General features: G+C 28.4%; 1 protein-coding gene across 3 annotated transcripts in view; it reads left to right on the forward strand.

Annotated features, from left to right (window-relative positions):
- The first annotated feature begins 803 nt into the window (after positions 1 to 803).
- Positions 804 to 13,835, forward strand: part of LOC122521383 (IQ motif and SEC7 domain-containing protein 1) — an 83,068-nt gene continuing 70,036 nt past the window's right edge. For 2 of the 3 annotated variants that reach the window (XM_043642064.1, XM_043642072.1), the window contains exon 1: positions 804 to 1,415. In XM_043642064.1, coding sequence (XP_043497999.1) covers positions 1,153 to 1,415 — 263 coding nt within the window. In that variant the 5' untranslated portion in view covers positions 804 to 1,152. The remainder of the gene's footprint in view (positions 1,416 to 13,835) is intronic. The other variant, XM_043642071.1, reaches the window with a different exon arrangement.

Here is a 13,835-nt window from a genome sequence, read left to right on the forward strand (position 1 = left end):
TAAATAATGATGAGTTAATAATTACAAGCTCATTTGTTTCATTATAAATTTTCAATAATAATACAAGGATAAATACGTTTGTTAATTTTGAACAAGAACGAATATAAAAATTCAGTTAGAAACATAAGAATATTCAAAGAATAGAAAATAGAAAAGAGAGAAGTAAAGTAGTAAAGTATGTCTTTTGTGCAAATTTGAATTTAAAAGGAAAAAAAGAAAAAGAAAAGAAACCGGTATTTGAACGTCCAAAAAATGGCGCGTAATTGTTATCTATCTTTCTCTCTCCCCCACCCTTTCGATCTTTATCCGAAGACGGCGCTGCAGTCAGGCGGCACGAGAATAGCGAGTGCGCAAGCGCGGGAGTATAAGCGAGTAGCTACTACGAACAAAGTAAGGTAGTGGGGGTACGAAGAAGGCGGTGCTTAGAGTGTGACTGGAGAACTGGAACGATACGGAATTCGGACCGGGACGTCGGACAAGGAGAGGCAAGGAGGAGAGTCGCAAGATGGCGAAGCTGGGATGAAACGGTGCCGTATCGTGGGGGCGGTTAGTCGTCGATTTCTCACGGTAGACTGTGCATCCGTTATGTGCGTTATCACCGGCAACTTGACTTAACTCTCTACGCTCGATCGAGGTTAAGCGATCGAGATTTTCGATGCTGTACAAGTCGTATTATTTGATCGCGATAAAAGGCGCGAGGAAAGAAGAAGAAGAAGAAGAAGAAGAAGTAGTAGTGTCGTATTCATCTTACTCTTCTTTCATTCTATTCTTCTTCTTCTTCTCATTCTTATTGTTTTCTTCTTTCATTTCATTCTTTCATTATTCTTTGGTGTTGTTTTTTTACTGTTGTTGGAAAGAAGAAAAAGAAGAAGGAGAAAGGGGTGAAGTCGCTCGCGCGGGAAGGTTGACTCTATTAAGTGTGATTTAATTAAAATAAAATAAAATAAAATAAAATAAAGAGAGAGAAAAAAAAGAAAGAAAGAAAGTAAAAAAATTACAGGAAAAAATATAGAAATTAGGGGGGAGAGGGGGGGAGGAAAATAGTAAACGTTTTGAAAGGGAAATTTCGCGTGTGTGCATTATTCGTGTGAAGAAGAAGAAGAAGAAGAAGAAGAAGAAGAAGAAGAAGAAGCAGAAAGTAAACAAAACGGTATGAGCGCGGTACTGAACAGTGTTGTTGGAGGTGGTGGAGGCGGTGGTGGAAGCAACGAATCGGCAACCGGTTTACTCGATCCTGACGTCGAAACCATCCTCGAGGAGAAAAATCAATTGATCAGCCGACAATATGCAGAAATCGAAAGACTTCAGAGAGAACTCAGAGAAGTCATCGGCGAACGCGATGCTCTCATCTGCGAGGTATCGAAATTCAAGTTCGAGCGCGAGATGACCGACCTCAAACGTCTTCACGATGATAGGTATGTGTCAGAATTTTATACATATTTATTATTATCATTGTTATTCAGTGTTTTTTTTTTTTTTTACACCTTCGAGAGTTTAGAGATTCAACAATTATTTTTATATTTTATTTCATTTTAACATTAACATTTCTATGTTAATTATTTTTCTGTTATAGACAAACATTAGAATCTTTCCTATCACTTTTGGGGTTTAATTAAGGATTGGAGTTGTTAATACCTTTTATTAAAACTTTAGTGGAAAATATATATGTATTTTTTACTTTATATATTTATGAAGATAATTTGTAGTGAAAATTATTGAAAATTTAGTAGACAAAATAAAATTAATAACAGGAAAGATTTGAAAATTCTTATATAGAAACTTTCCCCTGGTTTCTATATACTAATACATACATAGAAAAGTTATAAATTAGTATTCTCAAATTCCCGACGGTTTTCATGTTCCACCTATGAAAGGAATATCGAGGTTAGGTTTTATTCGAAATTTCATTCTGTATGACGTATGATTATATAGCTATACCTATACCTGTATCTATACCCGTACCCATCTTTATTACGATGAAAATATGTTATATGTAGTAAATGATTTGAATTTTCGTACAAAATGAATGTATTTTAAAAACAAAAAAATTATATACATAATATATATTTATTTATTTTTTAACTTCATATATGTTTACGTAGGACAAGTGTAAATAAAAAAATGATAGAAAATTCAGTAGAATAATAAGATACCAAAATGTCGGAAAGATGATAGATACAGCGAGTCACAGGAGTATTTGGAGTCGCAAGTATTTGGGACACCCTGTATATTAATAATACATATATATATATATAGTTTGGATAAAAGAGTCAGTTAATACGAAGAATCTCAACTTCTGTTATGTAAATATGAAGCGTGTTTGTTGTCATACAGAAGTATATAACACGAAACCAAGCCTTCCGTTCCCTCTCCTCCCTCTTCCTCCTACTTTTCTTCACTTTTCGTTCTTTCGTTTAATCTTTCAACTGATCCCTCATACGGAGTAGCTAGCTAGCTAGCTAGCTAGCTTATCAGGATTGTTATAATCGTGACATATGGATTCCCGAATATAAGTAGAACTTGCATTTGACACTAACACTCCAAATATTGTCCATTGTCTCGAATTCGGTCAAATTTTGTCGATATATCGATCGTCTTTTATATATGGAACGTATAATATAAAAGGTAGTATTAGTTTAACTTTTGAAAAATATATTTAGATAACGCATATAATTTTTCATTAATAATTATGAATAAAAAAACCATTCATTAATTATTTATGGTCATCGAGAAACGTGACAAATATTTTGTATTATTGCTTGATTTTTTTTTTTTCTATACAATTTAGGATACGTAGATGCTTTTTTTTTTTCGAGAGATCACCACAAATAACTGTTGTGTATTAAATAGCACAAACAAAAATAGTAATTTATTATACTTTTGGCCAGTAGTGCGTATACTCGTATAAATGTATGCGTGTACGGAGTGTTGCTACGTAATACGACACTTTTAACTCTGATATCATGGCTAGGCAAAGATCACATAAGCGTATTTATTTTTTCTTTTTTTTTATATACGTATTTTTATTTACGAGATATACATGCATGCTTACACGCGTCTACGAGATAAGCGTACGTAAAAATATGTCTACTACGCGAGTCATACGTTTAAACAATACTAAAAACAAAAAAATAATATATAGATATAATTTTATCGTAAATAGAAACAAAAAAAAAAAATAAAAAGAAATCCTAAGCTTTACTTTCAACGAAAGACTTTAATAATGTCGTCGAAATACATTATCAACCGTGACTAGTTTCCATCGATATTTTATCGTAATACAAATATAGATTAAATAGAAAAAAAAATAAATCAACAGAGAAAAGAGGAGAAGAAGTATAAAAAAAAAAAGGGAATATCGATTCCGAGATTCACGAGAATTGGCGGCCATAGTAAATTTGATAAGGAAAAGCAGAATTATCGAACCAAATTTTCTCTCTCTTTCTAAATGTGTACATTGGGATAGAAATATTGTCAACGTTTTATTTTGACGAATCGATTTTCTAAAGAAGCCATTCCAAGTTCTCATTCGAAGAATTTTCGATTTCCCGATGGGACAGTGAATCTCGAAAGCTTTCAACGACGCCTCCGCCATCATTTTTATTGTTCTCTTTTAAAACAGAACGTTCCAGGTCTTCGATCGCATGCGAACTTGTATGATCGGTAAAGACAATAAGTTAGAGTGAGATAGTAAATGTATATATTCGTATATATGCGTGTATTCTCTCTCTCTCTCTCTCTCTCTCTCTCTCTCTCTCTCTTCCTATAATGATCAAAGTTATATCTTGCACTTTACTTAACGACAACGTCGACAAATATAAAATACGAACGTTACGCTACTTCTCACTCACTTATTTATTTATTTATATTTTTCTTTTTATTTTTCTACACTCGTTTTTCTTGTCGCAATATTTTTCTTTCCTTTTTCTTTTTTTCTTTTTTTTTTGTTCTTTCTTCGCGTTAAAATATCACACAAATGATGATGCAGGATAAATTGAAAGTCCGTTCACAATTTATCACGTACGCGCGAATAAATTTCTATGTCGGTTTACATATTTCTGTTAATTCATTGCTTTTCTATAGAAAATTACATCGCGTAATATATTTATGTAGTGTAAAGTAGATTGAAGTAGTTTAGTTTTATTTTTTCTCTCATTTTTTTTTGTATTAAACAATTTATTTAAACGTGTGGAATTTTTGGGGGCGATCTAATAGTAGATATAGTGGCGTACTTTTGAAACACCCTGTATATATAAGTATATTGTACTGCAGCAACCTGAGAGAGAGAGAGAATTTGCTATTTTTTCTTTCATTTTTTTTTTATGAAACAATTTATTTAAACGTGTGAAATTTTTGAGGGTGATATAATAGTAGATATAGTGTTGCACTTATGGAACACCCTGTATATCTAAATATATATATATAAATAAGTATATTGTACTGCAACAACCTGGTTATATCGCATTATCACCGTGGCAATTAGTAATTAGTGATACTACATATGCATTCTCAAGGGTCGTGATATAACCCATAGATATATTCAATGTTATGGGAACTGCATTAACTCTTTCTTTCTATGCTCGACCATAATATAATAATAATACTTCTTCTTCTTCTTGTTTTTTCTTTTTTACTTCCTCATTTTAAAGATTAAGGAACGATATGCCAAGTTAGTTCGAACTAACTTCTTTCGAAGTTGCGTCCCACGTGAGTTTCAAGCCTACGTTTGTCGATCGAGATATCGAAAAATAAAGGGGGAAGGAAAAGGGACTGTGGGAGTAGGAGGAGGGGGGGATAGATCAACGAACGTTTGTATTTATTTAACCCTTTGCATTCTTGAAATCAGCTGGGCGCCTCATAGGCGCCATTCGAGTTGACGCTTGAAATCAGCTGGGCGCCTCATAGGCGCCATTCGAGTGCAAAGGGTTAATTATCATTAACACTAGATTTACGGACTGAGCCAATTTGACTCATTAAAAATTTGGTTACTATATGTGTATATATATAAGTTAAATATTATTTTTTAAAAAGATATATGTCGGTTTTGAATTACGTGATGAAATATTCGTAAATATTAATTCATCCTCTCTACTCAATCCCCGTTCATTCAAACGATATTTGTAAGTCATTAAAAAATAATGAACAAACTATCCGTAAATCTAGTGTTACAAAATTACTAGACGTAAAATTACTAAACGTTACTAGAAATTACATTTCTATTAACGTTTTTTTTCCGTTTGATCATCTCCCTTTCCTACGCTTGAATATTTGATTATCTAACACCATCTAACGATTCTCGTTACGTGTTCCCATTCGAGAGAAATCTTTTTAAAGGATTCTTTTTGACTTCCTTCTAGGAAATATCGCACACCCTTTCACGTAACCAACCCACCGATCAATTTATGTAAGTGGAATAAGAAATTGCGAAAAACATTTATAAATGTTTCTCTTGTATTTTTTATTCGAAACAAAATTAATTTCAAATTATTCGACAACGAATTGTAATCATTTGGTTCCGTACGTGGGTAAAGACCTAAAGTTTTATAATAATAAATATAAAAAAGATAATTAGTCTTTAAAGAAGTCTCAAAGAGCAGTAAATTAATTGTTTTAAATATTATCAAATAATTTTCTTTTCGAGTCGTTAACAAACTTCTTTTCCTTTACAAAGAGTAGAAAAGGTTTACGTGTGGCCTTGAGAGAATGTTAGCCAGGACCATGATGCAGAGATTATAGCAATCTCTCTCTCTCTCTCTTTCTCTCTTTCTTTCTTTGAAATAGGACCGGTTCAGAGATGATTCCGAATAAAAATTTGGATATACTATAGTATTTCTCTTAACTTAAATATTCAACTTCGTATATCGTGGCAGGAAGACGAAGTATAGTTTGCGTGTCTACTTCGTCTAACAGTAATAAGATTTACTATCTTATCTCACGACTATCATGATGTATCTCCAATAAAAACGATACTGACACGAATTTCTTGAATTTCTAACGGATGGAGAATTAAATCGAAAAAGGGGATAGCGAAAGTGTGAAATTGATTTTCTTCTTCTTCTTCTTATCATTCAGGATTCAATTCATAACTATTCACAAGATAAATTTATCTTCGTGAAGTTAAAGTCACAATATCATAATGTATCCTCAATTAAGATGAAATAAATTCGAATTTCATTATTACAAAGATGTATATAAATTATAAATCTTACCATTTGATTAATATTAAAGTTACAATTATATATTTTTATGTATTTCAAATTATTTGATATATCGATATTGTTTTCAATATTACATTATAAAAACCCACACACGACTTTCGTTCATTATATTATTTTCCTATCTGATTTATTATCACTCCGTACTGTTATTTATAAACAATATATTAACATGCCATTTGATTAATATTAAAGTTACAATTATATATTTTCATGTATTTCAAATTATTTGATATATCGATATATTGTTTTCAATATTACATTATAAAAACTCACACACGACTTTCGTTCATTATATTATTTTCCTATCTGATTTATTATCACTCCGTACTGTTATTTATAAACAATATATTAACATGCCATTTGATTAATATTAAACTTACAATTATATATTTTTATGTATTTCAAATCATTTGATATATCGATATATTGTTTTCAATATACATTATAAAAACTCACACACGACTTTCGTTCATTATATTATTTTCCTATCTGATTTATTATCACTCCGTATTTATAAACAATATATTAACATGCCATTTGATTAATATTAAACTTACAATTATATATTTTCATGTATTTCAAATCATTTGATATATCGATATATTGTTTTCAATATTACATTAAAAACTCACACACGACTTTCGTTTATTATATTATTTTCCTATCTGATTTATTATCACTCCGTATTTATAAACAATATATTAACATGCCATTTGATTAATATTAAAGTTACAATAATATCTACATATTCATGTATTATGTAAAATTTTATATGATATTTCATTATATTATTTTCCTATCCGATTTATTATCACTCCGTACTGTTATTTATAAACAATATATTAACATGTTCGATTTTATTTTTTTTTTATTCGCGTTATATACATCACGATGAGAACACAGAACGGAAATAAACGATATCTCTTAACGCTTTTTATATATCGAGGGGATCTGAACCATATTAGAAAAGAAGGTTACGTTTTCTATACAAGGAACAGAATTTTCGATCGAATTCTCACCACTTTTTGCTTTTGCGAAGGGTCATGTTACTACTTACCAACAGGGCTGTAGATAGTTCGTTTGTTTTTTTTTCTTCTTCAAATCCCTAGGTACAAAATATCGATGATGATTTAATTTTATGAAAATTATTTAAAAATAATACGTTTGTATTTTTGTTTCTTTTATTCCAAATTAATTTAGAGATATTTCTTTAATCATTTATTCGATTAACTTACATTAAGTTATATAAAAATAAATCAGTTTTAATTTTGGAAAAAATATTAATATGTACGAGGGTGGGTTGAAAAGTTTTGAGCCTGTTCTTTTCAAAAAAATTTTTCCTTCTCTTTTTGTCATTGATTTTTGTATATATTTTGTTCGATTGCAAGGAGTTAGGTTTGAAAATACAGTGTCCTAGGTTGTACCTAATGCACCTCGATGTAAATGCGGCCCTGTTTACTACACACTACTTTCGATTACGACATTACACGTAAGAAGTAAGCAGGCACAGGTACTTACTACACTTCTTCGAGGTCGACCGGTCATGCCAAATATATTCATACGTGCCATAATTGACTCTCTTCTGATTGGTTTACTCCGAGAGAAATTTGACATACATTCGATGATTGTTGTCTTCTTGACATCGGTCCTCTTAAAACACATTTTCAATATTTTGTCGTATTTTCTCGTTTGAATTTATTTTATTGAAAATTACAGAAAACGTTTTAGGCTTTTGATCTCTAATAAATTAAAATAATAATTATATAATATAATAATAAATAATAATTATATATATAATAATAATAATATATAATAATAATTAAATAATAATTATAATAATATATATATAATTAAATAATAATTTTATATATATAATAATAATAATAATATAATAAATAATATAATTATAAAAAAAAAATATAATTAAATAATATAATTTAATTATAAAAAATATAACAATGAATTGTTTCTATCCAAAAAATTGAAAAATCAATCAGAACAATCATTGTCCTGTGATTCCAAAGTCACATGACGTCGTTAAGCTATGAATATTTTAAAAAAGAAAAAAACAAAAAGAGAAAATAAATTTACCAATGGTAAAACCATTGGATAATTGATTCGAACTGATGATTGAAACTCTGATAATTGATTCGAATTAAGTTCCTTAACTCGGAGATAATAGTTTTTATCGATTCTAATAAGTAATGGTATTTGATTGACCGAGAAATAACGAATTTATTTATTCAAGGTTATCGGAGAACTTTTTTCATTGCGTCTGACCTAAGAGCAATGCCATCGGTTTTTATTTTTTTATTATTCTTTTTCTTTTTTAAATAAACACACAATTGCAATTAACGTTTTTTCTTTCTCGGAACGCATATGAAAATTGTTTCGTTTTTATTTTTCTTTTTTCTTTTTTTACTTATCCGTCAGAGTTAAAGTTAGTTAATTTACACATAGAAACATCTTACAAAAGAATATACTTAAGAATTATTGCACTCCGACACCGTAAGATAATATATCGTATTTCATACGTCTAGGATCGTGCGTAGACTTAACTGTTATTTACGCGAAGAACATGATGCCTAAGATAGATAAACTGGGCCGCATTTATACTCTTGAAAAATCTATAAAAGTCAAATCGTTGTGAGACACCTCAAAAGAACACAATTTGTTTCAGTTAACTTGCAAGCAAATCTATCAAATGATATTCAAAATCTGTGGATAGGATTGAAAAGTTTTCATCCCAAATATAGAAGCTAAAAATAGGCGTTCAATATTTTTCTTTGAATATTTGGTTTTGGCAAATATGTTGGTTTGCTTTTTCTTTTCTTTTTTCTTTTTAATCATTGTTCTTTACAAAGTGTAAAAAGTATTACAATAAATTGTTAGATAATGCAACGTAAAAAGTGAGGCCTATAGAAGCTAAAAATAGGTTTTTGATACTTTTATTTGGATTTTGATTGTGGCAAATATGTTGGATTGCATTTTTTTTCTTTTCTTTTTTTTTTTTAATCATTGTTGTTTACGAGGTGTAAAAAATCTTACAATAAATTGTTAGATAATGCAACGTAAAAAGTGAGGCCTACAGAAGCTAAAAATAGGTTTTTGATACTTTTATTTGAATTTGGTTGTGGCAAATATGTTGAATTGCTTTTTCTTTTCTTTCTTTTTCTTTTAATCATTGTTGTTTTTTACGAGGTGTAAAAAGTATTACAATAAATTGTTAGATAATGCAACGTAAAAAGTGAGGCCTACAGAAGCTAAAAATAGGTTTTTGATACTTTTATTTGGATTTTGGTTGTGGTAAATATGTTGGATTGCATTTTCTTTTTCTTTCTTTTTTTTTAATCATTGTTGTTTTTTACGAGGTGTAAAAAGTATTACAATAAATTGTTAGATAATGCAACGTAAAAAGTGAGGCCTACAGAAGCTAAAAATAGGTTTTTAATACTTTTATTTGAATTTGGTTGTGGCAAATATGTTGGATTGCTTTTTTTTTTTTTTTTTTTTTTCTTTTTTTAATCATTGTTGTTTACGAGGTGTAAAAAATCTTACAATAAATTGTTAGATAATGCAACGTAAAAAGTGAGGCCTACAGAAGCGAAAAATAGGTTTTTAATACTTTTATTTGAATTTGGTTGTGGCAAATATGTTGGATTGCATTTTTTTTTTCTTTTTTCTTTTAATCATTGTTCTTTACAAAAGTGTAAAAAGTATTACAATAAATTGTTAGATAATGCAACGTAAAAAGTGAGGCCTATAGAAGCTAAAAATAGGTTTTAATACTTTTATTTGAATTTTGGTTGTGGCAAATATGTTGGATTGCTTATTTTTCTTTTCTTTTTTTTAATCATTGTTTTTTACGAGGTGTAAAAAGTATTACAATAAATTGTTAGATAATGCAAGGTAAAAAGTGAGGGCCTCGGTTTTTGCGGTTAATACACCGCATAGTAAATGCGTCCCTGTAGATAAATATAATTCATTCTTATACCAGTTCGACGTGGATATCGTAAATACGTGGAATTTTATTCTATCGTATTATATCGTTTATCTTTTATAGATCGTTGATAGGAGTATATATTATATAGGGTGGCGCTAAAAGTTTCTATGTATTTTTAAATTCGGTTTTAATATTGAATATATAAAATGTGGTGAATACTTTATAAAAAAAAAAGGTCTATTTCAATGTTAAAAATGACATAATTGATTTATTACAAAAAGGAAATCATTTTTTTTTTTAAGTTTACAACATGTAATTTCACTTAGAAGCATTGCGTTTTATCTTTGATCGGTTTTCAGGTGAACAAATAGTAGACATCATTGAACGTGTCCTGGTCTCGTATACATAATTTGTCTTCTTTTTTTTTTTTTTTTACATACGTCAGCTGTTACCAAGGTCACGGACGGACGGACGGACGGACGGACGGACAGAAAGCGTTCTATTTTCGTTTTTTTTGTTCACAAAAAGATTGCTATTATTAACATCTCTTTCTTCTTACCTTCTATATAAACTTTACACGCACGCACATAGATACAAAAATGTACGTAAATAGAAAATATTCAAAAAAAACGATCCGATATGCAAAAAAACAAAGTTTTACAGTCGGAAACCAACAAAAAAAATATAAAAAAAAAAAAAAGAAAAAATAAAATATATAATATATATAATATATATAAAAATAAATTTGTTTAAAAATAAAAAAAATATATATATATATATAATATATAATATAATATAAATATATAATAAAATAAATAATATAATATAAATATATAATAAAATAAATAATATAATATAAATATATAAATATATAATAAAATAAATAATATAAATAATATATATATATAATATATAATATATAATAATATTATATAATGGAATAAAAAATGAAAAAGAAATAAAGAAATTAGAAATTAGCTTGGCGTGAGAGATATTTGCACGCCAACAAGACTTGGAGTTAGCAACCACCAACCAACATCTGGCAATCTTTCGTTTCGTTCCCATATAAACAGAAGGAGAAAGAGAAGAAAAATAAGGCAATGATAGTGTCGTTTGAATAAGTTTGTAGATGCTATATAGGAGAAGAGTGTTTCCTTTCTCCCTTTTTAATCATTTTCAACGATACGATATTTGGCGACCTTACCAATTCCAATCGATGCTTGCTTTCGTTCATGGCAAGTTTCCAAAAGTTCGAGAAAATTGAGCGGATAAATTGAAGGTCACACAGAGAGAACAAACAAAAAGGAAGGAAGGAAAATGTGTTTTTAAAACGAGTCTATTTTTCGAATAAAAATTTATTCCTAGTATGGATTGAGGGGTGGGGGGAAGGTTGGTCAAATTAGTATTAAAAAAAAGAAAGAAAAAAAAAAAATTAGAGAAAATCGGTTAGTCATTCGAATGAATTTTGTTCGTTTGACGATATTCGATAGTTTAAGGGACCCCATAAGGAAGGAAATATCCACATAGCAAAGCAGTGGTAATTCGTTAGAACGAACGAGGCCACGTGGTTGAAAAGAGATTTATGTTTCCACGAAATAAATCGAGTATATGCTGTCCTATATAGTTTTAGTATGGTGTTACAGAATACATCTGGTAGAAACGTGTTTTCCTATACAAAGGGGCATAGTGGTTTTTATAAAATGCGATTTTTAACTTATTGTCGGTAAAATTAAAAAAAATAACTATAAAATAAATCTATCGTTATAATAAAGTCAATAATTTGCGTGTAAACACGTTTATATTACCAGCAGATAAAAAGCAAATTAATTAATTATTAATTTATATTTATTATTAATTTATATTTATATTTATTATTTTAATTTATATTTATTATTAATTTATATATTTATATTTATTATTTTAATTTATATTTATTATTAATTTATATTTATATTTATTATTAATTTAGAATTATATTTATTATTTTAATTTATATTTATTATTAATTTATATTTATATTTATTATTTTAATTTATATTTAATAAGAGAAAATTTGTCGCGTTAAACGATCGTTGGAATATAAATTTAATTACGTAAAAAATAATTCAAACTAAATTATTATTCGATATAATAAGAAAATAATATCAATTGTACGCAGTCAAAAGTCAAGATCATCGTATGCATAATATAATATGTAAGATAGTTCATGGTACAAAGTTCACACGTCTCGAGTTAAAAAGATTTCATTTTGTTCGTTTGGCAACGACGTACCGAAGATAAATTATTAACTTGATAAATCATCGTTCGATTGCTCGATCATTTCATTTGAATAAACATTATTAGATAATATTTCACGAACACTCAATTTTAATATCAAATTTTTATATACCAATTTAATAGTATAAGTATAATATTTATTTATTTATTTATTTATTTATTAACAGCAATACGATATAATAATCCAAATGTTTAAGAATTAACTAATACAAAGAATAACACACACATATAGCTAAAATTAGGCTCATAATACTTATACTAATTGTAAGATTATAATGTAAGATTCTATTGGAGGGGACCTAATTTGTGGTTAAAAATAAAATAATACAAATTCCAACGCATTATGTATTAGTCATGCTAAGAATATATAGTGAAATAGGGTCAATTTTAAATAGCAACGCTATGATATAGTATTGTATTTTGTTGGTTACATTTTTACAACAACAATGCATAGATATCTATCATCTCTGAAAGCTTCTACTTTTTTAGGATATTTCTCTTTCTCTTTTTTTTTTTATATATATATATTTTTTGTTCTTCTTTTTGTGATACACATTTCAAGATTGTACAAAGTACATATATATATATTTCTTAGTGTGGTCTTACTTTACACGGTAAAAATAGATCATTTCCCGATGGACCACTGCAAAGAGGACTTTGGATCGGTAAAAGCAACTCTTTCCTCTCTCTCACTCTCTTTTTTTCTTTCTTTCTTTCTTTTCTTATTCACTGTTAACTACAGGAATAGCAGCAGGAGTTTTTCAGTAACCACAAACGACAAAGCATCAATCCTAGTATTTTCTTCCTAGCCCATTGTATTCGAAAAAGAGTGAGGAACCCTTTTTTTCACTCTTTCTAATATATTACTCTGTTAATATTTACAATCTACGAATAATAATATATAATATCTACAAATTGAAACTACCGGACTAGTTCAAATGATCAATTGGATTTGGAAATTTTATTACCTTTTCTTTTTGTTTTTTTCTCGACACTTTTTATCGATTGTAAAGTTATACCATTATAATAAAAATGTAATATTTAATTTAGAATATTTGTAAATTGTAAAAATATTAGACGTAAAATTTCGTATAAAAATAAATAAAGGGATAAGTTAAATGTGTTTTATAGAAATTATTTAATATAACACTTTAAACAAATATTTTTTCTTTAATCATTCTGTACTATTATAAGCTTCTCTCTTTTAATTAAGATCGCATAATTATTACAAATTATTCTTACCAATATTTCGAACGAGAAATAATTGTTTTGAAAAATCATTTAAGAAAGTTTGGACATCGTTTAAGAACTTTAACGTGATATATCCACTTTGTAGATTCTTACTTTTTCATTTATTGCTAGTTGAGAGACCCTGATATAATTGACATCTTTCCATA

Source organism: Polistes fuscatus, unplaced genomic scaffold, assembly GCF_010416935.1.
Source record: "Polistes fuscatus isolate 324 unplaced genomic scaffold, CU_Pfus_HIC Scaffold4, whole genome shotgun sequence".
In the NCBI taxonomy this organism is placed as follows: Eukaryota; Metazoa; Arthropoda; class Insecta; order Hymenoptera; family Vespidae; genus Polistes; species Polistes fuscatus.